The 27,320-nt window shown below is 43.4% G+C and overlaps 1 protein-coding gene across 1 annotated transcript in view; it reads left to right on the top strand.

Annotated features, from left to right (window-relative positions):
• ttc6 (tetratricopeptide repeat domain 6) overlaps window positions 1–27,320 on the top strand; it is a 198,897-nt gene that overhangs the window by 92,151 nt on the left and 79,426 nt on the right. The window contains exon 20 of the mRNA XM_060828959.1: window positions 24,387–24,537. Coding sequence (XP_060684942.1) covers window positions 24,387–24,537 — 151 coding nt within the window. The remainder of the gene's footprint in view (window positions 1–24,386; window positions 24,538–27,320) is intronic.

Genomic DNA, 27,320 nt, shown 5'->3' with positions numbered 1-27,320 from the left:
TTATTTGTTGTAGCTCTGATAGGAGGAGTCTACATACTTTAGAAGTAGTGTAGGAAGAGGATCTGCCAGTAGAATCACTAAGTCCAAGTGTCCTTCACCAGAATGGAGGGAAAGCACAGCACAGATTCCATCCCAGTGGATTGTGGATTTGCTCACAAATGTTTTCTCTGGTGAGGACTCAGATGATGACATTGGTGGATGGCTGATAGAAAAACACTAATGGGCATGCATAATGAAAGGCTTGGTGCAATGACAGGCCTGCTAATATAACTGGAAAGAAACGTAGAGTAGTCCTGCACTGGCTTGACAGGCCTATGTTCAGGACCTTTCCAGTGTGGAAGTGGTTCCCAACTCCACGAGAACAGTTACACACTCCACCATGGTGCAGCATTCCCAGTGTCCCTGCTTCCATTGCCATTACAGCAGAAACTATCCAGTATCTGTGTTGTATAGTTGAAGCTCAGACTAAAGTCAAGAAATCTCAGCTCGTTGCCATGCTGATTCAGGCTGCTGCCAGAACTCTGATACCAGAATTCAAAAGTGACTTGCCGGGTCTCACATGGTCCTGTAGTCAATGCTGCAGCAGATTAATAAGCTGTTTTAAAATGTGTTCCCCGACTGGTGGCAGTCTCAATGTTGAAAACATTGGAGCTCCGAACATTGCCACTGCATCAGTGTCTTTGCTGTTGCCTTTAGGTCAGTCAACTTAGTCTTCTGTAGCTCATTCTGGGGTAATGCAGTGGAGGTTGGACCTTCTAAATCCATAACAGGGCACTCTGCAAGCCATCTGCAGTCACCCAGAGTGAAAGTCAATAGTCTTCCACTAACATCACACTGCACGGGATAACTGGACCAGGTAAAAGCACCCACAAGGCAGTCACTAAGGGAAAGTTGCTTAGTCACATTTTTTAAGGAATATTGAGTGGGTTGTCAGATAAAATTGGTTTGTATTTGTTATTTTGTGGTGGCTACTATTTTCAGGGTTGTGTCTAGAGCATGTTATTGTCCATTACAATGAGAAAGCAAGACATGTGATTGTTAGACATCATGAATTTAGATTTGTATTCTTTGGGACCACAGTTTAATCAAGTAATTGCAGAAAGCTAGGTCAGAGAAAAGGTGTTGGTTAACACTTCCCTTTTTCCTGCTCTTCTGACTTCTTCTCCACATCATCCTCCTCCTGCTCTGAGATGCTCATTATATCTCTGCTGAAAAGAGCTGTGCCTTAATGATGGCCAGGTTGTGGAGGATGAACCAAACCACTATAAATCAGGATACTATCTGCTGAGAGCAAGAAAGCAAGAAGACCATTGCTTCACTCCAGAAAGCTGCTGTTATGTATAGTAACATGGCTCTCAGTGGCAGCCATGTGTCTGGTCAGGTTGCAGAATGTTATTAACCATATGTTAAATGGAGGACCCTATGTCCCCTGGCAATTATCCTTTGTGCAGATATTGTGGTTCAAATACCAGCAGAGTAAAACCGTCATGTGTGCTGTCAGGATAGTGGGCATACTCATGAGCATGGTGTGCTGAGTATTCACTGAGTGGTAACCTGTTAGCTGCTATCCATTTCAGCATTTAGTAGCACCTTCAGCAAATCTATGAGTAAACACTTGATGGCACCATCGGCACATGAAATCTGCAGTTCTGGCAAAAATCACCTGCTTGGTCTTCCTGCTTCATTTGTTCAGAGGGAACACAGTGGCAGTATAGCTTTAAGAATTACTTAGAGTCATTGAAGTGTACAGCATGTAAACAGACCCTTCAGTCTAGCTCGGTCATACCGACCAACTATCCTAAATTAATCTAGTTCTTATTTGGCAGCACCGAGCCCATATCCCTCTAAGCCCTTCCTACCCATATCCCCATCCAGATGCCTTTAAATGTTGTAATTGTACCAGGCTCTAACACTTCCTCTGGCAGTGCATTCCATACATACATCACAGTTTGCATGAAAAAGTTGCCCCTTATGTTCCTTTTAAAATCTTTCCCCTCTCACCCTAAACCTATGCCCTCTAGTTCTGGACTCCTCCACCCCAGGGAAAAGAACTTGTCTATTTATCCTATCCATGCCCCTCATGATCTAATACACCTCTATAATGTCACCCCTCAGCCTCCGATGCTCCAGGGAAAACAATCCCGGCCTGTTCAGTCTCTCCCTATAGCTCAAATCCTCCAGCCCTGGAAACATCCTTGTAAATCTTTTCAGAACCTTTTCAAGTTTCACAACATCCTTCCAATAGGAATGAGACCAGAATTGCACGCAATATTCCAAAAGTGGCCAAACCAATGTCCTGCCACAGCATGACCTCCCAACTTCTTTACTCAATAAAGGAAAGCATACCAAACATTTGCTTCACTATCCTATCTACCTGCAACTCTACTTTCAAGGAGCAATGAGCCTGCGCTCTGAGGTCTCTTTGTTCAGCAACACTCCCTCGGACCTTACCATTAAGTGTATAAGTCCTGCTTTGATTTTCTTTTCCAAAATTCCACATCTCGCATTTATCTAAATTAAACTCCATCTGCCACTCCTCAGTCTATTGGTCCATCTGATCAAGATCCCATTATACTCTGACGTAACCTTCGCTGTCCACGACACCTCCAATTTTGGTGTCATAAGCAAACTTACTCCTAGTTCACATTCAAATCACTTATATAAATGATGAAAAGCAGTGGACCCATCACTGATTCTTGTGGCACACCACTGGTTACAGACCTCTGAAAAGCAACCCTTCATCACTACCATCTATCTTCTACCTTTGAGCCAGTTCTGTATCCAAATACCTAGTTCCCCCTATATTCCATGAGATCTAACCTTGCTAACCAGTCCCCCAAGAGGAGCCTTGTCAAATGCCTTACTGAAGCCCATATAGATCATGTCCACCATTCTGCCCTCTTCAATTCTCTTCGCTACTTTTTCAAAAGATCGTGAGACATGATTTCCCTTGCATACAACCATGCTGCCTATCCCTAATCAACCATGCTGCCTATCCAAATACATGTAAATCCTGTCCCTTAGGATTCCCTCCAACAACATGCCCATGAGCAATATCATACTCACTGGTCTTTGGTCCCGATCTTTTCCTTACCACCCTTCTTAAATAGTGGCACCACGTTAGCCAACCTCTAGTCTTCCGGCACCTCACCTGTGACTATCGATGATCCAAATATCTCAGCAAGGGGCTCCGCAATCACTTCCCTAGTTTCCCACAGAGTTCTAGGGTACACTTGATCACGTCCTGGGGATTTATTTACCTTATGCGTTTTAAAACATCTAGCCCCTCCTCCTCTGTAATATGGACAATTTAAGATGTCACCATCTAGTTCCCCACATTCTGTATCTTCCATGTCCTTCTCCACAGTAAACGCTGATGTAAAATGCTCATTTAGTATCTGCCCCATTTCCTGCAGTTCCCACACGTAGCTGCCTTGCTGATCTTTGAGGGGCCCTTTTCTCTCGAGTTACCTTTTTATCCTTAACATATTTACAAAATCCCTTTGGATACTGGTTAACCCTATTTGCCAAAGCTATCTCATGTCTCCCTTTTGTCCTCCTGATTTCCCTCTTAAGTAGACTCCTACTGCCCTTTATACTCTATGGATTCACTGTCTATACCTGACATATGCTTCCTTCTTTTTCTTGACAAAACCTCAATTTCTCTATACCTACCACCCTGACAGGAACAGACTGACTCTGGACTCTTGTTATTTCATTTTTGAAGGCTTCCCATTTTCCAACTGTCCCTTTACCTGCGAACATCCGCACCCAAACAACTTTTGAAAGTTCTTCTCTAATACCGTCAAAATTTATACTTCAACTTTTAGACATGCTCTATCCTTTTCCATCACTGTTTTAAAACTGATAGAATTATGGTTGCTGGCCCCAACGTGCTGCCCCACTGACACCTCAGTCACCTAGAGTAGAGATGTACAGCACAGAAACAGACCTATCGGTCCAACCCGTCCATGCTGACCAGATATCCCAACCCCAATCTAGTCCCACCTGCCAGCATTCGGCCCATATACCTCCAAACCCTTCCTATTCATATACCCATCCAAATGCCTCTTAAATCTTGCAATTGTACCAGCCTCCACCACTTCCTCTGGCAGCTCATTCCATACTCGTACCACCCTCTGTGTGAAGAAGTTGCCCCTTAGGTCTCTTTTATATCTTTCCCCTCTCACCCTAGACTTATGCCCTCTAGTTCAGGACTCCCCGACCCCAGGGAAAAGACTTTGTCTATTTACCCTATCCATGCCCCTCATAATTTTGTAAACCTCTATAACGTCACCCCTTAGCCTCCAACCTTCCAGGGAAAACAGCCCCAGCCTGTTCAGCCTCTCCCTATAGCTCGAATCTTCCAACCCTGGCAACATCCTTGTAAATATTTTCTGAACCATTTCAAGTTTTGCAACATCTTTCCATTAGGAAGGAGACCAGAATTGCATGCAATATTTCAACAGTGGCCTAGCCAATGTCATGTACAGCCGCAACATGCCCTCCCAACTCCTATACGCAATACTCTGACCAATAAAAGGAAGCATACCAAACGCCTTCTTCATTATCCTATCTACCTGTGACTCCACTTTCAAGGAGCTATGAACCTGCACTCCAAGATCTCTTTGTTCAATAACATTCCCGAGGATCTTACCATTACGTGTATAAATCCTGCTAAGATTTGCTTTCCAAAATGCAGCATCTCGCATTTATCTGAATTAAACTCCATCCGCCACTTCTCAGCTCATTGGCCCATCTGGTCCAGATCCTGTAGTAATCTGAGGTAACCCTCTTCACTGTCCACTACACCTCCAATTTTATTGTCATCTGCAAACTTATTAACTGTACCTCTTATGCTTGCATCCAAAGCATTTATGTAAATGACAAAAAGTAGTAGACCCAGTACCAATCCTTGTGGCCCTCCACTGGTCACGGGCCTCCAGTCTGAAAAACAACTCTCCACCACCACCCTCTGTCTTCTGCCTTTGAGCCAGTTCTGTATCCAAATGGCTAGTTCCCCCTGTATTCTGTGAGATCTAACCTTGCTAATCAGCCTCCCATGGGGAACCTTGTCGAACGCCTTACTGAAGTCCATATAGATCACACCTACTGCTCTACCCTCATCAAGCTTCTTTGTTACTTCTTCAAAAAACTCAATCAAGTTTGTGAGACATGATTTCCCACGCACAAAGTCATGTTGACTATCCCTAATCAGACCTTGCCTTTCCAAATACATATCCCTTAGGACTGTCCCCAACAACTTGCCCACCACTAAGGCCAGGCTCACTGGTCTATAGTTCCCTGGCTTGCCCTTACCACCAGGGGCACCACGTTAGCCAACCTCCAGTCTTCCGGCACCTCGCCTGTGACTATTGATGATACAAATATCTCAGCAAGAGGCCCAGCAATCACTTCTCTAGCTTCCCATAGAGTTCTAGGGTACACCTGATCAGGTCCTGGGGATTTTTGTGTTTCAAGACATCCAGCACTTCCTCCTCTGTAATATGGGCATTTTGCAAGATGTCACCATCTATTTCCCTACATTCTATATCTTCCATATCCCTTTCCATAGTAAATCCTGATGCAAAATATTCATTTAGTATCCCCCCCATTTTCTGCAGCTCCATACAAAGGCTGTCTTGCTGATCTTTGAGGGGTCCTATTCTCTCCCTCGTTACCCTTTTGTCCTTAATGTATTTGTAAAAGCAGTTGGATTCGCCTTAATTCTATTTGCCAAAGCTATCTCATGTCCCTGTTTTGCCCTCCTGATTTCCCTCTTAAGTATACTCCTACTTCCTTTATACTCTTCTAAGGATTCATTCGATCTATCCTGTCTGTACCTGACATATGCTTCCTTCTTTTTCTTAACCAAACCCTCAATTTCTTTAGTCATCCAGCATTCCCTATAACTACCAGCCTCTCCTTTCACCCTAACAGGAATATACTTTCTCTGGATTCTCGTTATCTCATTTTCCAGCCGTCCTTTACCTGCAAACATCTGCCTCCAATCAGCTTTTGTAAGTTCTTGCCCAATAGCATCAAAATTGACCTTTCTCCAATTTAGAACTTCAACTTTTAGATCTGGTCTATCCTTTTCCATCACTATCTTATATCTAATAAAATTATGGTTGCTGGCCCCAAAGTGCTTCCCCACTGACACCTCAGTCACCTGCCCTGCCTTATTTCCCTAGAGTAGGTCAAGTTTTGCACCTTGTCTAGTAGGTACATCCACATATTAAATCAGAAAATTTTCTAGTATACATTTAACAAATTCCTCTCCATCTAAACCCTTCTGGGTGGCATGGTAATACAGTGGTTAGCACTGCTGCCTCACAGTGCCAGAGACCCAGGTTCAATTCCCATCTCAGGCAACTGCTTGTGTGGAGTTTGCACATTCTCCCCACATCTGCGTGGGTTTCCTCTGGGTGCTCCGGTTTCCTCCCTCAGTTCAAAAATGTGCAGGTTAGGTGAATTGGCCATGCTAAATTGCCCGTAGTGTTAGGTGTAGGGGAATGGGTCTGGTTGGGTTGCTCTTTGGAGGGTCGGTGTGGACTTGTTGGGCCGAAGGGCCTGTTTCCACACTGTAAGTAATCTAAGTAAAAAAAAAATCTAATCTAAGTTAACACTATGGCAATCCCAGTCTATGTTTGAAATGTTAAAATCCCCTACCATAACCATCCTTTTATTCTTACACATAGCTGAGATGTCCTTACAAGTTTGCTTCTCAATTTCCCTCTGACAGTTAGGGGATCTATAATACAATCCCAATATGGTGATCATCCCTTTCTTATTTCTCAGTTCCACCCAAATAACTTCCCTGGATGTATTTCCAGGAATATCCTCCCACAGTACAGCTGTAATGCTATCCCTTATCAAAAATGCCACTCCCACTCCTCTCTTGCCTCCCTTTCTATCCTTCCTGTAGTATTTGTAACCTGGAACATTAAGCTGCCAGTCCTGCCTATCCCTGAGTCACATTTCTGTAATTACTATGATATCCCAGTCCCATGTTCCTAAGCATGCCCTGAGTTCATCTGCCTTCCCTGTTAGGCCCCTGCATTGAAATAAATGTAGTTTTATGTATTATTCCTACGTTGTCCCTCCCTGCCCTGACTGTTTGACTCACTTCTGTTCTCAACTGTACCAGTCTTAGATTGATCTATTTCCTCACTATCTCCCTGTGTCCCACTCCCCTACCTTACTAGTTTAAATCCTCCTGAGCAGCTCTAGCAAGTTTCCCTGCCAGTATATTAGTCCCCTTCCAATTTAGGTGCAATCCGTCCTTCTTGTACAGGTCACTTCTACCCCATAAGAGATTCCAATGGTCCAAAAATGTGAATCCTTCTCCCATACACCAGCTCCTCAGCCATGCATTAATCTGCTCTATCCTCCTATTCCTACCCTCGCTAGCTCGTAGCACCAGTTGTAATCCAGATATTACTACTCTCGAGGACCTCCTTTTTAAATTCCTGCCTAACTCTCTGTAATCTCCCTTCAGAATATCAAAAAAACAGTCAAAACAACAGCAGTTTTCAAAGAGAGAAGAACAGAATTTATTTGTCCCACCTTGTCCCTGCCTGTCCTGACTGTTTGACTCACTTCTGTTCTCAACTGTGTCAGTCTCAGATTGAGACTCTTCTCTTCCTATGTCGTTGGTTCCAAAGTGGACAATGATCTCCTGCTGACTCCTCTCCCCTGTGAGAACATTATGCACCCTCCCTGAGACATCCTTGATCCTGGCAGCAGGGAAGCAACACACCATTCTGCTTTTTCGCTGCTGGCCGCAGAAACATCTGTCTGTACCTTGGACTGGAGAATACCATAACACAATTGATCCCTTGGAACCCGACATATCCCCTGTTGCATTTGAGCCACTCTCAATACCAGAAACTTGGCTGTTTGTGCTACATTCCTCTGAGAATACATCATCCCCTACATTTTCCAAAACAGTACACCTGTTTGAAATGGGTATATCCACAAAAGATTCCTGCACTAGCTGCCAACCTCTCTTACCTTTCCTGGAGTTACCCCATCTATGTGACTGTATCTGAGACTTTTTCCCTTCTTATAACTTCCATCCATCACATACTGTTGCTTTTGCAATTTCCTCATCGTTTCTAACTGTCTCTCCAACCGATCCATTCGATCTGATAAGATTTGCAACCAACAACATTTATGGCAGATATAATCTGCAGTAACCCCTAAACTCTCTTTGAACTCCCACATCTGACAAGAAGCACATATCACTCTACTAAAGGCTATTTTTGCGCCTTCACAATCTACAGACCCAGAAAATAACACCGTCTTATTTCTCTACAAACACTGCCTCAGGTTAAATTAATAGTTATGGCTTATATTTTAAGTTTAATCAAGAGACATATCTCCAAAAACATATAATCAAGAAAGAACCCACTGTACTCACTACTGCAGATTTTCTGTAGGCCACACTTAAAACAACAATTAACTTATCTGCTTCTGTGCTGCGAACTTCACCCAATAGTTCTTCCAATATCAGTTGTGAATTTCACTGTTTGTTAATTTTCCCAGATGCACTCCAATGTCCTGCGATACATGAATTCAACCAGCAAAGGCAGTGTCAGTTTCTTTTCTCCCTTTCTCTCTCCTGCACTGACCTCATCATGTGCTTCCTTTGTCTGTTCTTCTCCCTTTTAAAACTGCTGTTGTTTTGACTTTTTTTTCCCCCAAAGTTCCAAAACAATGCAACAGCATATAAAACAGTAATTGCTGTTCCTGGAATTTGAGGAAATCACCTCCAGCACCTAAAATACCTCAAAAAAGGAGCAGCTGTTACCATTAGAAATTTTTCTCATCCTCCATCTTGGATTACCCAGAAACCTTCCTTACCATATTTCCCAAGAGTATATCAAGTTTTGCTTCTCTAGTAGTTACATCCACACACTGAATCAGAAAATTTTCCTGGTATATACTTAACAAATTCCTCTCTAACTAAACCATCTTAACTGCTCTGGCAGTCCAAGTCTATATTTGGAAAGTTTTAATCCCCTACCATAACCACCCTATCATTCTTATAGATAACTGAGATCTCCTTACAAATTTCTTTTTCAATTTTCACTGAATATTGCGGGGGTCTATTGTACAATCCCAATAAGGTGATCATAGAACATAGAACATAGATTCCTTATTTCTCAGATTCATCCACATAACTTCCCTCAACATATTCCCAAGAATATCCTCCCTAAGTACAGCTGTAATGTTATCCCCGATCAAAAATGCCACTCCCCCTCCTCTCTTGCCCCCATTTCTATCCTTCCTGTAGCATTTGTATCCTGGAACATTTAAGCTGCCAGTCTTATCCATCGCTGAGTTACATCTCTGTAATTGCTATGACATCCCAGTCCCATCCTCCTAACCATGCCCTGAGTTAATCTGCCTTCCCTATTAGGCCTCTTGCATTGAAATAAGTGCAGTTTGATCTGCACCACTCTCTGCTTTGTTCCTGCCTGCCCTGACTATTTGACTTGCACCTTTTTCCAACTGTACCAGGCTCAGACTGATCCCTTTCCTCACTATCTCTTTGAGTCTCACTGAAGATCTAAGACCCCTCAAGAGGGACCTCTTGGTTCGAGATCGGTCAAAAGAATCGACAAATGCGGTCTGTTCAAAAAGCAAGGGTCATTAGTTTATTGAATTAAGGTACCTTGATGCAATTCTATCCAGCAACACAGAGGTTAAAGCTTCTGTGTTCTGTGGTGAACTTGCGCAATTACATTTGAAAATTACACATTATTTATGTTTTTTAAAAGACAATACAACCCTAATTACAAGAAAGACCAATCACATATAATAAGGTGACATGATTTAAAGCAAGTTAATCCAATGATATTTTCTGGGAAAGGGTTCTTAATTACAAGAAAAGTTCAATTAACTGTAACATGGTGACATGATTGACAACAGGCTAATCCAATGGTAATTCCTTGGAAAATAAATCTTATTTACGTAAATTGTCATACCATGTATCAGTTCAAGGTTAGTTTGAATGGTCAATTAATGTGTCAGTATTCATTTTATGAAAACTCTACTGATCTCTTATCTTTGAATTTCAGCTTAATTCTGCAAATCAGCAGTACAGGTTCATAGGGTTCAATTAGTATTCTCAGCCATTTTATAGTATTCTTTTAAATAGAAAAACTATTTTGTGGTTAATAAAAATCTACATATACTTGTTGCCTAAATTCAAATTTTAGATCCTTTGGTCCCACCACCACCTCCCCCCTTACTAGTTTAAATCCTCCCAAGCAACTCGAGCAAATCTCCCTGCCAGTATATTAATCCCCTTCCATGTGCAATCTGTCCTTGTTATACAGGTCTTTCCTATTCCAGAAGAACTTCCAATGTTCCAAAAATATGAACCCTTCTCCTCTTCACCAGCTCCTCAGCCACACGTTCATCTGCTCCATCCTCCTATTCTTACTCTTACTTGCTTAAAGCACCTGGAATAATCCAGATATTACTACCCTCTTGCATAGCCTGCTCTTAGAATCATAACATCATATAATTGTACATTATGGAAACAATCGCTTTAGTCCAACTAGCCCACACCAACCATGTTCCCAAACTAACTAATCTAACCTGCCTGTGATTAGACTTTCTTCCTTCAAAGCTTTCCTATTCACGAACTTATCCAAATGTCTTTGAAATGTTGTAACTGTATCTGCATCCACTACTTTCTCTGGAAGCTGATTCCATACACAAACCACTTTCTGTGTGAAAAAGTTGCCCCTCATATCCTTTTCAAATCTTTCTCCTCTCACCTTAAAATATGCCCCCCCCCCCAAGTTTTGAACTCACCCACCCTAGGGAAAAGGCCCTTGTCATTTTTCACTGCCATTTTCAATGGACAAGCTGAGTGTATGGTGCAGTTCTCGTGAAAACATGAGAACATTGCAAACAATCACTTTTCAAAAAAACACCCATAAACTAGGAAAATTAGTTATACCATTGCAGAGAATGAACAAGAACAATTTAATTCTTTGAGAATAGCTAACTGTAGATTAACAATTTTTGACCTTTAATTTGTGATAATGGATGCCAATAAAAGAACTATACACCTCATAATTTTGCTTCCATCTAAATGAAAATATTTTCTGACTCAGTTCTGGTTGTCATTCTGAAGGTATAGATGGCTGCTATTTGCCATATGTACTGCTCAGAAAAAGTAGCAATGCATACAGCAGCTGAGGTAGATTTGATTTTGATAACTGAACCAAGGACTGACTGACCATCAGTCTAGATGTGAACTGTTTCCTAACAAATCCAATGGATTCACAGTAACAATTAGCACAGCAGCAACACTCACTGCAGCAAAGTTAAATGGAGAAGCTATGTCCTCAAGCAATCACCCTTGTTTAAGCTTGGTCGCTCAAATACCAACACAGCAGCAGATTGGTGCAGAGTAAAAACATCCTGCCCAAAGTGACATCATCCCAGGAACCACCAGACATAAAAACCAGGAAAACAACAACTCACATGTATAACCACTAGAAAACATGAAACGATGGATGGCTGCGCAGGGACAGAAGATGTTGAAATGGACTGAAAAGAATAAACAGTATTCTATTAATGCATGGCTGTTTTCATATGGTCTACTTTTGTCTTCCAAATTTTAGGGCAAGCAACTTCTTTTCCTTTTATAAAAAGAGTTATGTTTGAATCAATGTTGTTATATGGTACATTGTGGCTTGTTGTACTCATGACTTCCAAAGTCACTTTATATATAAAATTTAAAGAATTTGAGCAGTAACTATTTTATCCACAAATTGAACAGTATATAGTAAGCTTCTTTCCTTATATTTGGAACTCTAAAAATCCAAAATTTCTTCCTACTTACATATAAAATGCATATTCTCTCATCTCAACTAATGTGTTGTCTCCTCTCTGCCTGCCTTCCAGTCTTCTAGAGACTGGTTGCTCCCTCAGCTTATGGATCACAACATTGTTGTTGAGTCATATTTGTCACAATTTAACCTCCTTCAGATCCTTTCTCCCATCTGTAAGCTTCTGAAGACTTGAAATGCAAATTAATGTGCAAAATTGCCTGTGTTGGTTCAGGATACCTTATGCCAAGCACTTTTACAGTTGACTAAACTACAACACAAATTTATCTGTTGATAATAATTTTTAGCAGTAAGTAATAAATGAAATTATTGAATTTGATACAGTTTGGGTAAGAAATAAACAAACGAACAAGTTAATAGAGTTTGGTTTTAAGTGACAGATAATTGCTTTTCCAAAGTAAAATAACTCCCTCTTCCTTAGCAGTTGGATTACACATGCGTACCTATAGTTTTGTATACTCTACATGCTATTGCAACAATACTAAATTGTTGACTGTCCCATAAGCAAAATAAATAACTATATAAACAGAAAACTCTCGGAAATACAATTTTGTCTCTGTGAAGCCAATTTAAAAGGCAGAGACATATTAATTGAATAAGACATAAAAAGTGTGCTCACGGCCAGTTTTGTGGTATGGTGTCTGATAGGATGTGTAAAGATACTGACAGTGAAATTAAACTGTGACAGTTTACACAATGTAGTATTGATTTGTTTTTAAGCATAGAACATCACACTCAAAAGTATTTTTAAAACAGATTGCATCTACTATTACATTAAACATTTCTTGATGCAGACAGCCTCAGTTTTTACAATCCAGCAGGATGGTATTGATAGGAGGGTCCAAAACTATGCAATTCCTGCATTGAGCATTTGTGTTAACCATCCTGTGCCTTAGCACATCAGCTGAGGGTTTAGATTTTACCACTCCACAACATTTGGCTGTGGACAGCTCTTTGCATTGGGATACCTGCAAGCTTTAAGCAGACCAAAGTGTATCTTCATAAGTTGATGGCATTTCAGCAGATGTCTTAATGTGTGACCTTGCAAACTGTCTGCAGACTATCACATCCTATAACACAACTCAGCTTAGGATTAATCTGAACAAAAACCACAGTGTCTTTCTGCAAAGATTCTTTTCAAATGCATTTTCCAATGAAGTGAAATCACTAATAGCCTCATGCTCCCTGCAATCTCTTTGTGGACAGCAGTGCTCAGGTGCTAAGTGTGTATGTTGGATCTGATGGGAAATGTGGTTACATCCTGCTCATTTGAAAGCTGTAGCAACAATGCTGAAGTAACTGCACAGATGCCAGTGTCAAGTCACTTATATATTACCGTACAGTACACTGGCTATAACCAGCCAGCTCGGAGTCTGTCCTCAACTGAGGAGATACTAACCTCCAGGTTATATCGGTTAGCCAGGGCTTTCCTGATTAGGGTTGTTAACCTGGGACAATCATGACATAACCACCCCCCCCCCAACCCCAACTCCATCCCAGGTCCATGGACGTAGGTGTGGGGTTTTCTCTTGGAACTTCTCTTGTGATGCTTTCACCATAGTTCTGGTTCCTCTGACTCAGACTCAGACATTGGCAGTGAGTATCAAACTATGGCATGTCTCTTGCATCTGGAATGTCTCAGAAGTGTCTCCTTCCCTTCTTCCAGTGGTAATGGTACCGAGGCTGCATCCATTTCAGACTCTGAAATGTCCTCAACACTAGATGGAGGGGGAGTATCTATGGTTTCTGACAGGCCTTCAGGCTATTCTAAGGGGCAAGGTATGTTTTGCGCCTGCCCATATGTGAGGTAGCAGCTTTCAGGTGATCCATGTGTTTGTTCAGGACTGTATCACCTACCTGAAGTTTGTAAGTCACTGGACCTGACCTTGCATCAACCTTGCCTTGTACATATTCAGGGCCATTCCCATGATTCTGGCAACAAAGTTCATCCCGTGAATTAAATTGTCTCTCTCAGTTAGAGGATGCATTTGGTTCCTGCTTCCATTTCACCCTCCCACCTCAAGTCTGGGAATATCAGGTTTAACCTGGTGTGGAGTCTTTTCCCATTAGCAACTCTACTGGAGCTATCCCTGTTGTATGCGGCGTGGTCCTATAGAAACAGAGACAGTTTGAATGCCATCTGACTGTAGGAAATATGCAGATTCCCTGCTGGTAAATGTCCCATTGTCTATGATCAAAACTTCCAGGAGTCTGTATCGCAAACAATGCTCGCAGTTTCTCAATTATCACCCCTGAGTTTGTTGAATGACCTCTAAGCACATCCAACCATTTTGAATGGGTATCCATAATGACCAGCAACATTGAGCCCATGAAAGTACCGGCAAAGTCACAGACATGTAACCGAGTCCAGGGTTTACTCAATCACTCCTACAAATGTGGGGGTACTACTGGTGGCAACTTTTGCCCTTGTTGGCACTCTGGGCACTGCCCTACCAATGTAGCTATGTCAGCATTCAACCCTGGCCAGCAGACATAGCTTTTGCCAGCATCTTCATCTTAGAAACACCGATGCCCCGATGGAATTTGGTCAGTAGCTGGTGGCGATCTTTACTCGGGACAATCACTCTCGCTCCCTCTCCCAATATGTCATCCTGTACGGTAATCTGGTCTTGCTGGGTCCAGAAAGGTTTCAGTCCTGTTTGTGATGGCCCCTCTGTTTCCCCCATTACCACCAGCTGTTTCAGTTTCACTAGAACAGGATCTTTGTGTTCACAGTGTAATATTATCGGCAGTGACTGGAAGGGTGTCCAGAAAGTTTAAAACCAAAACAGACTCTTCCAGGGGAGGCACACCAGTGGAATGTCTGCCAGTGGGAGGTGGCTCAAGGCATTGGCATTAGCCACTTGGCTTCCTGGATGGTGTTCTGATTTGGACTTGCACACAATGAGAGTATAGGCCTGCTGCAATATTATACCAGACACTATGTGCAGCATTGACTTGTCTTCCTTCAGTAGCCCTAGCAGGGATTTGTGATCTGTAACTGTGACAAATTCTTGTCTGGAAAGGTACTGGTGGAACTTCCTCACGCCAAAGACAACTGCTAAACCTTCCTACTCTACCTGAGTATACTTGCGTTCACTGTCAGCCAGAGTTCAGGAAGCATATAGTGTTGGGTGTTCCCCCACATTGCGCCACCCATGAGCCAACACTACCCCAATATCGTATGGGGAGGCTTTACATGTCAGCTTTGGATTGTAGTGGACCAACACCTTAGATGACGACAACTGCTTTTTCACTTCCCTGAAGGCTGCTTCTTGGCTATGAGAACCTATCCAAGTCTGACCCTTTTTCAATAGCAGGTGTAAAGGTGCCAAGATGGAGGCCAGGTTACATATGAATTTTCTGCAATAATTTACAAACCCAATGAAAGACCTAAGCTCTGGTACAGATGTGGGAGCCGGGGCTCCTTTGATCATCCTCACTTTCTCTTCCAATGGGTGTAACCTGGTTTTATCAACTCTGTAACCCAAATAGGCCACTTGAGACATTGTGGCCACGTACCTTTTCTCAACTCAGGCATACACCCAACTGAGAGAAATATTTCAGCACTATGTACAAGTTCTTCAAATGCTCTTTCTTGGTCTTTCCTGTTATTAGTGCATCATCCAGGTAAATGGCAACCTGGGTAGCCCTTGTAAGATGTTTTCTATGATCCGCTGGAAAGGGTGCAGGCCTCTGATACCTCAAATGGCAATCTTTTATATTGGTATGAACTTTTATAGATGTTAATTATGACATAAATCCGGGACTCCTCATCCAGTTACAATCACAGGTAGGCATGGCTCATGTCCTCCTTCATATAGGATAGCCCCCATGCCAACTTTGCATACAAGTCCATTATGTGAGCGATTGGGTACTTATCCAGCAGTGAGAAACAGTTAACTGTTTGATTGCAATCCCCACAGGCTTCACAATTGGTATAACCAGTTCTGCCCATTCTGCTAACTGTACTGGTTTCATGATTTGTTTACTCTCCAAGCTCCTGATTTCTGCCTCTACTTATGGCACTGGGTGGGCCTTGTAAGATCACAGAGCTGCTTCCTGGTCAATATGTAAAGTAGCTTTGCCCCTTTGATAGTCCCAAGCCTTTCCAGAAAATCTCCTGGATATTTCACAAGGACTTCATCAAGGCAATCATTTTCTAATCAAAAAATGTTGAGCCAATTTAGGTGAATCTTTCTCAACCAATTTGCTCCCAATGGACTTGGTCTTGAGCCTTTTACTTTTAGCTTTGGTGACTGCACCAACTGCTTCTCATAGAAGACTGGAACCAATGTCGTACCCTTCATTTGCAACCATTTCCCAGTGTGTGTTCTCAGTCTGGCTAAGGTCTTGCACAAGTTCAAAGGTTGGAGTACTGAGTGAATCTTGTTACAGACAGTTGCAACCACAGAAACAGCTGCCCCGGTATTGACCTCCATGGGAACTGGGTGACCATTTAATTAAACGTTAATTTTAATCAGTTCCAAATTGGGTGTCACTAAGCAATTTAATTGCTTCAGCCCATGTGTAGGGGGACTTTCTAGCATGTGCAATCTCCTGGGCAGCGCCACACGAGTTTCCTTACTCAAGTTAGGCTTTGTGGGACTCTTTGCTGTCTCAAGTCCACATACCAGGAGCAACTGCAATGGCTTGCTAACCAGATCCTGGTAAACTGTTTCACCCCTTGGCTGAGGCTTGGCTTTGTTGTGGGGTTCTGAGTACAAATCATTATTCAGTTTCCACCACTAGGAAGAAAAGAAACACCCGAGTGGCCAGTGACAAGCAGTGCCCTTCACATCAAAGGGCAATGCTGCATCATCAAACAGTAAAGGGGAGGCCAGGGAGTAAATCAAAATAGAGTTGGAGGGGGGAATAATACACTCCACTTCATGCGGCGTCCACCTCTCCCTGAACAACTCAAGGGTGTTGGTGGACACTGCGTGCTCCTTCTCTAAGGACACTCGGGCTCTACAATAACCACGGAAGAGGGGCAGGTAATCAGCCCTAATGAGCCCCTCCAGTTTGGCCAGGCCCAGGAACAGACCCACGAGGAGGTCTTCAGACCTGCCCTCCCCCCTCCATACTGGGTGCCCGAAGATCAGGAACATGGGACTGAAGTGCAACCAGAAACAGAGAAGGTTTTTATGAAAATCAAAAAGGGAGTGCAGGCGCCCACACCCAATATAATCTCCTTTTTTTTTAATGTGAACAGAACTCCTGACACTCTTTTTTCTTTTTAATATAACCCCCACACTACCACCTAACTGTGGTCGTGCTTATATTTTCCCCAGCACCCATGTTGTGTGTGTGTACGTGTGAGACATAGTGAAAGACAACAGATGTACAAATCTTCATTCAATTTCCACCACAAGGAAGAAAGGAAACACCAGGGTGGCCAGTAACAAGCAGTGTCCGTCTTAGGACACCGCATGCTCCTTCTTCAGGGACAACCGGGTTCTGACATACCCGCAGAAAAGGGGCAGGCAATTGGCCCTAACGACCCCCTCCACGACCCGCTGCCTGGACCTGTTTATGGCCAGTTTGGCCAGTCCCAGGAGCAGACTCATGAGGAGGTCCTCAGACCTGCCCTCCCCTCTCTGTACTGGGTCCCCAAAGATCAGGAACATGGGACTGAAGTGCAACCAGAAACAGAGAGGAAGGTTTATAAGAAAATCAAAAAGGGAGTGCAAGTGCCCACATCCAATATAACTTTCTGGTTAATATTGGTCAGCCAAGGCTTTCCTGGTTGGCCCAGGTTAACAATCCCAAACAGAAATCTCGTAGACAATGAGGTGTACCTGGCTCCAAATCACAACAAAGGCATTATGTCAAATGAATGTGAAAGTCTGATGGGAAATCATTCCAGAAGGTCTGCATTGAAGTGCAGAGAATTACAGGGACAGAAACTGGCTGCTCAGTTTAACCAGTCCACGCTGGTGTTTATTTGCTATTTGTGTCTCCTTCCAAATTTCTTCACTTAAATCCTCCATCTAAACTTTGCTTTGCCAATTGTATGTCCAGCTTTCACAATTGCATCTGTGCTAATCACTTATGCCACTCCCTGTGGTCGCACGTGGTCCACATTCTTACCATTCATTGGTTAATGGATTTCTTATTGGATTACTTTTTGCCTACGTTATATTGATCATCTCTATTTAAACTCTTTCACACAAGAGGAAACATTCCATCCACTTCATCAAAGCCTTTCATAATTTTAAAACCTGCATTTAGAGACCCTTTGGTATTCTTTTTTCCAGAGAAATCAACCCATCCTGTCAATCCTTTCCTAATGTGGACCTGCACATTTCTGCATCAATGTTGTTACTCCTCTTTGCACCCTCTCCAGTGCCTGTCCAACCTTTGTATATTACAGTGACCAAAACTATATAAAGTGCTCTAAATGTAGTCGAGGAGGAGAAAGTAAGGACTGCAGATGGTGGAGATCAGAGTCGAGAATGTTGTGCTGGAAAAGCAGGAGAGTTGATGTTTCGAACATAAGCCCTACATCAGGAATGTACTGCCTTGTGTTTTTCCATGGGGTCTAAAACTATTTTAATGCAAGAATATGTCTATATTAAGGTGAAGATAAACAGCAACCATATTTTGTGGTGTAGCCTCACATACATAATTGTGGCTTAGGGCTCTAATACTCATCTGATTGCCACTGTGCATAGCATGGAGGTAAACGGTGGGTGGCATGGTGGCACAGTGGTTAGCACTACTGCCTCACAACGCCAGAGACCTGGGTTCATTTCCTGCCTCAGGCGACTGACTGTGTGAAGTTTGCACATTCTCCCCGTGTCTGCGTGGGTTTCCTCCGGGGCTCCGGTTTCCTCCCATAGTCCAAAAATGTGCAGGTTAGGTGAATTGGCCGTGCTAAATTGCCCGCAGTATTGGGGGCAGGGGTAAATGTAGGAGAATGAGTCTGGCTGGGTTTCACTTCGGCGGGTCAGTGTGGACTTGTTGGACCGAAGGGCCTGTTTCCATACTATAACTAATCTAATCTCAGTGCTAATGGCATGCGATGCAGCCAGCTTAAGACAGTTTGTCCCGCTTAAAGAGAAGCTACATTGAATGAGAAGAGGCTACTCAATGCTATTGCTGTAAGCACACCCCCAAGCATAATACAGCACAATCATAGACTTCTGTTGATGTTCCTCTCCATAGATGCTACCTGACAAACTGAATATTTTCAGCAATTTTGTTTTCGTCTCAGAGTTCAAGCCTCTGCAGTATTTTGCTTTGGCACTGACTTGTATCCTTTCTATTGCGGGACAAGGGATGTAAAATAAATAAGAGCAGAGCAGCATTGGCAGAGGAAGAGGAAGACACCTGGATGTCTTTCATGATAGCTTCAATGGGGCAAGTGATCTTCCTTATCCTGAGGCTGACTTTACAGAGCCCGTGTCTCCCAGGATTGCTGAGAACAGTGATAATTGTGGTCTGCTCCAGCCTTGCAGCACTTTGCAGTTCCCAGCTCTTTCAGGTATTATGAGTGAGCTGCATCTAGTGGTACTATGGACCTCCTGTTCGCCATCCCTCTTCCCTTATTTCATAAAAGCTTCTTCACTCCTGACTTTCTGATTATAGATACCAAAGAACTATCATCTTCTCAGCCAGGAGAGGAGAGAAAGAATAAAACAACATTGATAACAATGTCTTGGCATTTATCTGTCCTTTGCATCGATCAGCTCAGATATTGCCGCTGCATGAGTGTTATATAATTTTGATTAGTACAATGTTGCATGCGTGGCAGTAATGAGGCCAGTGTCAAAGAATGCTTGGCTTGCCAGCTCACCAGAGGGCAAGGTCACAGTTCAGATAAAAGAGTTTCACATTAGGATCCCAAAGCAATGATATGCAGGAGAAAGCCAAAGGGAATGTCACGATAATGCCAGATACATTGGCTGACGTTCCAGTCAGTTGTTGTCATGGTGATGCAGGAAGCTTGTAGCCATCTGCATTGTCTGGCTTCAATTTGGCAGAGGATGCTGTGCAAAGTTTGCCCTCTCAGCAATCTCTGCTGCATCTCTGTTGTAATGTTAATCCAGGGTGTGATAAAATGATTGCAAAGTCTGCATTTTTGAAACTGAAACTCAATAACTCCAGATTTCTGGGAAGGGGACTTGCCTGGCCATGGCTTCAGACTTCTGAGACTCAGAGAAATTAGCCCCTGACAAAGGTTGCAAGGAAAACTGAGGCTGACTACCAAAAAGAAGCATCAAAAAGTGTGGCGCTAGAAAAGCACAGCAAGTCAGGCAGTATCCAAGGAGCAGGAGGATCAATGTTTCGGGCAGAGCCCTTCTTCAGGAATGTGGTGACGGAAGGGGGTGGAGGCATGGAAGGGGGCTGAAAGATAAATAGGAGGGTAGGAGTAGGTTTGGAGTAAGGTAGCTGGGAAGGCGAAAAGTAGATGCAGGTGGGTGGTAATAGTGATAGGTCGGAGGGGAGTATAGAGTGAATAGGTGGGAAGAAAGTGGACAGGTAGGACAGTTCAAGAGGGCAGTGTTGAGTTGGAGGGTTGGATCTCGAATGAGAGGGGAGAGGGGAGATAAGGAAACTGGTGAAGTCAACGTTGATGACGTGTAGTTGAAGGGCACCAAGGTGGAAGATGAGACGTTCTTCCTTCAAGCGTTGGGTGGCTTGGATTTGGTAGTAGAGGAGGCCCAGGACTTGCATGTCCTTGGGGGAGTGGGAGGGGGAGTTGAAGTGGTTGGCCACAGGGCGATGGGATTAGTATCCTGTCTCCTCAATGCGGAGGAGACCACATCAAGAGCAACAGACACAGTAGTTGAGGTAAAAACAATGACTGCAGATGCTGGGCACCAGATTATGGATTAGTGGTGCTAGAAGCACCAGTTCCGGCAGCATCCGAGGAGTGTTGCTCCACAGTAGGTGAGGTGTTTGGATTTGCAAGAAAATCTCTGATGAGAAAGGATCCTTTGAGGCCTTGGACAGAGGTGAGATGAGAGCTGTGGGTGGCGATAAGGGAAGGTGCTGGGAATGGAGGGTGGGGTGGTGGGGGGGCGCATGGACCTAACAAGGGAGTCACAGAAAGAATGGTCTCTGTGGAATGAAGATAGGGGTGGGGAGGGAAATATATCTAGTGAGGACCAGGGGGGTTCTATCCTTGTTGCTGTTGGAGGGGTGGAGTTCAAGGGTGGAGGTGCAGGAAGTGGAGGAAAGGTGCTGGAGGGCATTGTTGATCACTTGAGAGGGGAAATTGCAGTCCTTGAAATAGAAGGTAATCTGGGATATCCTGGAGTGGATTTGCTCCTCTTAGGAACAGATACTACAGAGTTGGAAGAATTGTGAGAGAGGGATAGCGTATTTACAGGAGAGGGTGTTGGGAGGAGATGTATTTCCTGTAATGTGATGTCCATGTTGAGTTGTCACTGGAGATGGAGACAGAGGGGTGCAGGAAGGGGAGGGAGGAATCTGAACTTACAGTCAGGGTGGAAGGTTTTTATGAAAGTGATGAACTGTTCAACCTCCTCATGGGTGCATATGGTGATGCTGATACAATCATCAATGTAGTAGAGGAAAAGGTGGGGGATGGTGCCAGTATAACTGCAGAAGATGTACTGTTCCACCTACCCAACAAAGAGGCAGGCATAGCTGGTGCCCATGTGTATGCCCATGGGTACCCCTTGGTCTGAAGGAAGTGGGAGGATTCAAAGAAGAAGTTGTTGAAGGTGAGGACCAGTTCCTCCAATCAAAGGAGTGTGACGGTGGAGGGGTACTGGTTGGGTTGGCACAAGAAGAAGAAATGGAGGGCTTGGAGGCTTTTGCTGTGGTGGATGGATGTGTATCTGGATGTCCATGGTGAAGATGAGGCATTGGGGGCTGGGGAAATGAAAGTCATGGAGGAGGTGAAGGGTGTGGGTGGTGTCCCAAATGAATATGTGAGTTCCTGGACCAAGAGGGACAGGACGATGTCAAGATATGAGGAGATATGTTTGGTGGGACAGGAGCAGGCCGAGACAATGGGTCAACCAGGGCAGTCAGGTTTGTAGAGTTCGGATAAGAGGTAGAACCGGGCGGGGGGGGGGGAGGGGGTTGTGGGTCTACGAGACTGGAGACCATGGATGGGAGATTCTTGAGCTCATGAGGTTGTGGATGATCTGGGAGCTAATGATTAGGTGATGGGAGGTGAGGTCCTGTTCTGGGAGTTGATAGTTGGGTGATGGGAGTCTGGAAGGTGATGGTTTAGCGATGGAATCTGAGAGACCACAAAGAAGCACCAGGTTGCCAGATGAGATTCCAACTTGTGGTCAGAACAGACACATGGTTTCTTCAGTGTTTCCATTCGCTGGTCAGAACAGGCAAGGGATGGGAAATATTGAAAAGTGTGGGGCTGGAAAAGCACAGAAGGTCAGACAGCATCCAAAGGGAGCAGGAATATCGATGTTTCAGGTGTAAGCCTGCAGCAAAAAATTCCCGATGAAGGGCTTATGCTTGAAACGTCGATTCTCCCGCTCCTTGGATGCTCCTGACCTGCTGTGCTTTCCAAGCTTCACACTTTTCAACTCTGTTCTCCAGCATCTGCAGCCCTCACTTTCTCCCAAGTGATGGGATGACATGCGTGAGCTACCCAAAAAATGGAGGAGGTGGATGTTATTTTACCAGCACCAGCCATATTGTGTACAGTGGTGTAACTGAGTAGTTGCATGAAACATATGCCATCAGAACCATCATGAGCTGACTGAAGGAAGTTATAATTGTGTCCTTTTGGTGATAATTGTATCTGTGGAACTAAGATAAATAATGCCACTTTTAAAGACCATTTAATGATTAAATGAGGGAAAGGAGTTAAACTCTTCTTCAGGAAGCCAAAGTTGTGAAAGACCTTGGGGACTGCATGTACTGCCAAATATTCTGGGGATATGACTAGTAACTCTGAGAGATTCACCTTTGTTAAAATCAACAATTTAAATATTCTTTACTGATTCTACTGAATGCAATTTGCAATTGTCTATGCTTCTATTCTTCCTGCCATAGTGCACAATCTCACACTTTCACACATTGTATTCCATCTGTCATATTTTGCCCACTTCCAGACCTGTCCAAGTCCTTCTGAGCTTCAACACTTCCTCAACACAACTGTTCCTCTTCCTATGTTTGTGTCATCTGTAAACCTAGCAAAAATGCCCTCAGTTCATTTGTTCAGATAACTAATATTTAATGTGAATAGTTCTGGTCCCAACACTGACCCCAGTGGAACTCCACTGTCACCAGCTGCCATCATGAAAAATACTTCTTTATCCCCACGCTCTGTTTTCTGCTAGTCAGCCAATCCCCTAACCATGTAACGTTTTTGTACTGAACAGTATGAGCTCTTAGTTAGCAGCCTCTAGTGTGGCGCATTGTCAAATGCCTTCTGGAAATCCAAATAGATCATGTCCTTTGGCTCCCCTTTATCTAACTTGCTTGTTACTTCCTGAAAGATTTGTCAGACATGGCCTTCCCTTGGCGAAGCCAATCTGATCAGCCCATTTTTACCATAGGATTTCCAAGTAATCTACAATCTCATCCTTAATAATGGACTGTAAAATTTTTACCAACAACTGAGGTCAGGTTAATCGAGCCTACAATTTCCTGTATTTTGCCTCCCATCCTTCTAAAACAGGAGTGTTTCGTGAACCATTTTCCAGTCCTCTGGGACCCTCCCTGACTCCAGTGATCCCTGAAAGGTCATTACCAATGCCTCCACAATCTGCTCAGCTTCCTCCTTTGGAACACTGGGGTGTAATCCACCTTGTCCCGGTGATTTATCCACCTTCCGACCTTTTAGTTTCTCTAGTACCTTCTCCTTATTGATGATCACCTCAGCCCTCTGACTCTTGAAGTTCTGGAATGCTACCGGTGTCTTCCACCATGAGGACTGATGTAAAGTACCTAACTTGTTACTTTGCCCCTTCTTTGTTCCCCAAAACTACTCCTCCAGCCTCATTTTCCCTCCTAGGTTTCCCTTCCAATTAACTTATGAACTGTGCAGGATTTAAATAGGAACTATTTTAATTAGTTATATGTCACATATCCTTTATCTAATATTCTTCTCGACTTATTCCAGTACATACTGTTTATATTGAGGATTAAAATCAGATAAATGAGCAGCTACTACTTGTCAAAAAGCTGGAATCTACTTTTCACACTAGTTCTTCATTCTTTAAAAGTCAAAATTATTTGAGTCATGCCAGCATGCTAATGGATGGTCACAAGTGCATGTTAGTGAACTGTTGAGTTCAAAATGTTTCATGTTTTGAAGATAAATCAGCAAAAAATACATTACTTGTAGAGTATTGATGAATTCAGAAGACCAAGTAAAGGGGACTAATTTCAGGTACATATCTGAATAACACAGGTGATAGTTTGCTGAGTAATGAAAAGGTGGTTTTCAGAATGGTCAGAATGCTAACATATATACATAAAATGCTTACATCCTGTTATTATTGAATCAGAGCCATTTCTGTATGGCTAATCTAGTTTCTGTTTTAATTCCAGATCTATTTGCTTAGCTCATATAAATCTTGGGCTTATTTATCTTCTAAAATTGGACTACTATTATGAAGCAATCCGTAAATTTTCAAATGCCTTAAAGGTTGAACCAACTTCAACAAGAGCCTATGTATGCCGGGCAAAGGCGTATCAGAAGGTATACAAATATTTGAAACAAAAATGAAAAACTGATTTTTGATGTTCAGTTCACTATGTCTTTCTTAGTATATTTTTACATTGATTAAAGTTCCAATCTTAATCCCTGTCAAGAATTAGCTGATTTTCTGGAGAATTTGTTGGTTATTCATTTTTGGGATGAAGGCATTGCTGGCTGGTCCAGCATTTCCTCATTGCCTTTGAAGTGGTAATGAGCTGGCTTCTTGAATCAATGCAGACCATTTAGTGTGGGTAAATCCACAATGCATTTTGGGAGGGAGTTCCAGGATTTGGACTCTGTGGCACTGAAGAAACAGTAACATGTTTCCAAGGCAGGATAGTGACTGGCTTGGAGAGGAAATAATAGATAGTATCATCCCATGTGGCACCTTTATCCTTCTAGATTGTTGTGTGGTGGCTGATATGATAGGGGCATTTAAAAGACTTTTAGATATGCAAGGAATGGAAGGATATCGACTAAGGGCAGGCAGATGGGATTAGTCTAATTTGGCATCATGTTCAGCACAATATCATGGGTCAAAGAGCCTGTTCCTGTGTTATATTGTTCTATGTTCAATGTTGTGTTTGTGGGAGGGTAAGTGCTGTCTAAAGAGCCTTGATGAATTTTAAGAATGGTACACTGCACTGTTTCTGTGCATTGATGGTAGAGGGAGGGAAGTCTGAAGATGTGGTTCTAATCAAACAGGCTGCTTTGACCTGGTTGCTTTCAAGCTTTATGAACATTGTTGGAGCCACACTCACCCAGTGAAGTGTGAAGCATTCTATCACACTCCTGTCTTGTGCCGTGTAGATGGTGGACAGGCTTTGGGGAGTCAGGAGGTGAGTCATTCACACATATTCCTTGCCACTGACCTGCTCTCATAGCTATTGCATTTATGTTGAAAATCCTGCTCAGGTTCTAGTTAATCGTAACCCCCAGGATGCAATGCAGGATTCAGTAGTGGTGTTGCTATTAAATGTTAAGGGGTAATGATTAGATTCTCCCTTACTGGAAATTCTCATGCAATGTACTTATGTGGTATGAAGTTCATTGCCATTTGTTAAGTGGACATTGGCACCTGGATATTATTTTGCTGGATTGTTAAGGTGTTGTGAATGGTGCTGAACATTGAGTAATCATCAGTAACCATGACCAGTTCTGACCTTTATATTCTTGTGAAATATGCTCTTTTTACAAATGCAAGTCAAGATGTTTTAACAAAATGTATCTTTTTTCAGTATTATTCTCATTATCTAATGATACAAAAATGGTTAGGAACCCGGTTGACTCCTGGAATCATACCCCACTTTAATATGATACATTCCTACTGAGGCTCCTGTTTCTTTGTTTCTCTCCCTACCCTGTCTTTATTCCCTTTGGTCCTGAAAGACTAATTCTGTTATCGTCTCTCTTGTCTTCCATCCTATCACAGACCTTACTTCTTGCCCTTATCCCACCTACTCTTGCTTAAAACCTATTGCAAATTTAATTTCCCAGCTCTGCTGAAAGATCACATATGGGACAGACTTTCCGATAATCGGACAGTTGTTATTCCACCATTGAGAGGATGTGTGAACATCAAATAACTCTGAAGGAATTGCCCAGGAAGTTTAAGATTTCACTGGGCAGTTCCTCTACATCTGGAACCCTCTGAAAGTCTCCATAAAACTAAAGACTTTGGATGGTTCCAAAGAAATTAAGTAAAATAGTTACTCTGGAAAAACTAGACATAGGGTAATTCCCGAGTAACTATTCAGCTGACCCCATACTCAGCTCACTCTCATCACCCAGACCCCTTACCCCCCAGATCCTAGTCTGACAACCCTCAACACCTGCTCACCTCCCCAAGACCTGACCATTGCCTGCCCAGAACATGACTCCCTCCCCACCCTGGGACATGACCACTACCCAACTTACCCATGACCTGACACCATCATTTGCCCCCTTCCAGGACCTGACTCCCTCCGACTGCGAGATCTGACACCACCAGCTATCTCCTCCTGGGATCTGACACTCCGATCCCCGGCCTGATCTGCACCCTGGGCGGCACGGTGTCACAATGTTTAGCACTGCTGCCTCACAGCGCAAGAGACCCGTGTTCATTTTCCGACTCAGGTGACTGTGTGGAGTTTGCACATTCTCCCCGTGTCTGCATGGGTTTCCTCCGGGTACTCCGGTTTCCTCCCACGTCCAAAGATGTGCAGGTCAGATGAATTGGCCATGCTAAATTGCCCGTAGTGTTAGGTAAAGGGGTAAATGTAGGGGTATGGGTGGGTTGTGCTTCGGCGGGTCGGTGTGGACTTATTGGGCCGAAGGGCCTGTTTCCACACTGTAAGTAATCTAATCTAATCTAAAAACCCGCCCTCTACTGGATTAACTTCTGCCAGACCTGAGTGTGTGGGACTTCTTGCTGGAACTAATGTGACCCCCTATTTGTAATGCCCCGACTGCTGCTGGACCAGAACTGACCCCAAACACTACCTCTCATTCTGTCAGCTCTGACTCCCAGTATCCCCCCTTCTCCTGTTGCCAGATCTGACCATCCATTCCCCTTGGACTGGCTGTCTGACCTGACCCACTCTAGCATACAGCAGCTGACTGCTGTGAGAAGGGAATGTGGTTTGCCTTCCTCTGACAGTTCTGACCTATGTATGATCTCCCAGAATGAAAGTTTAACTCTGCATTTCTGAAGGACTTCCAAGTAGAATCTCCTCTGGATAATGGGGAATTCTCTTCTTTTATAGAACACAAGGGCCAGCATGGTAATTTGCTTAAGATTGGTA

Source organism: Hemiscyllium ocellatum, chromosome 8 (genome assembly GCF_020745735.1).
Source record: "Hemiscyllium ocellatum isolate sHemOce1 chromosome 8, sHemOce1.pat.X.cur, whole genome shotgun sequence".
Taxonomy (NCBI): domain Eukaryota; kingdom Metazoa; phylum Chordata; class Chondrichthyes; order Orectolobiformes; family Hemiscylliidae; genus Hemiscyllium; species Hemiscyllium ocellatum.
The sequence above is the reverse complement of the archived record's forward strand: the minus strand, read 5'-3'. Positions and strand labels throughout refer to the sequence as shown.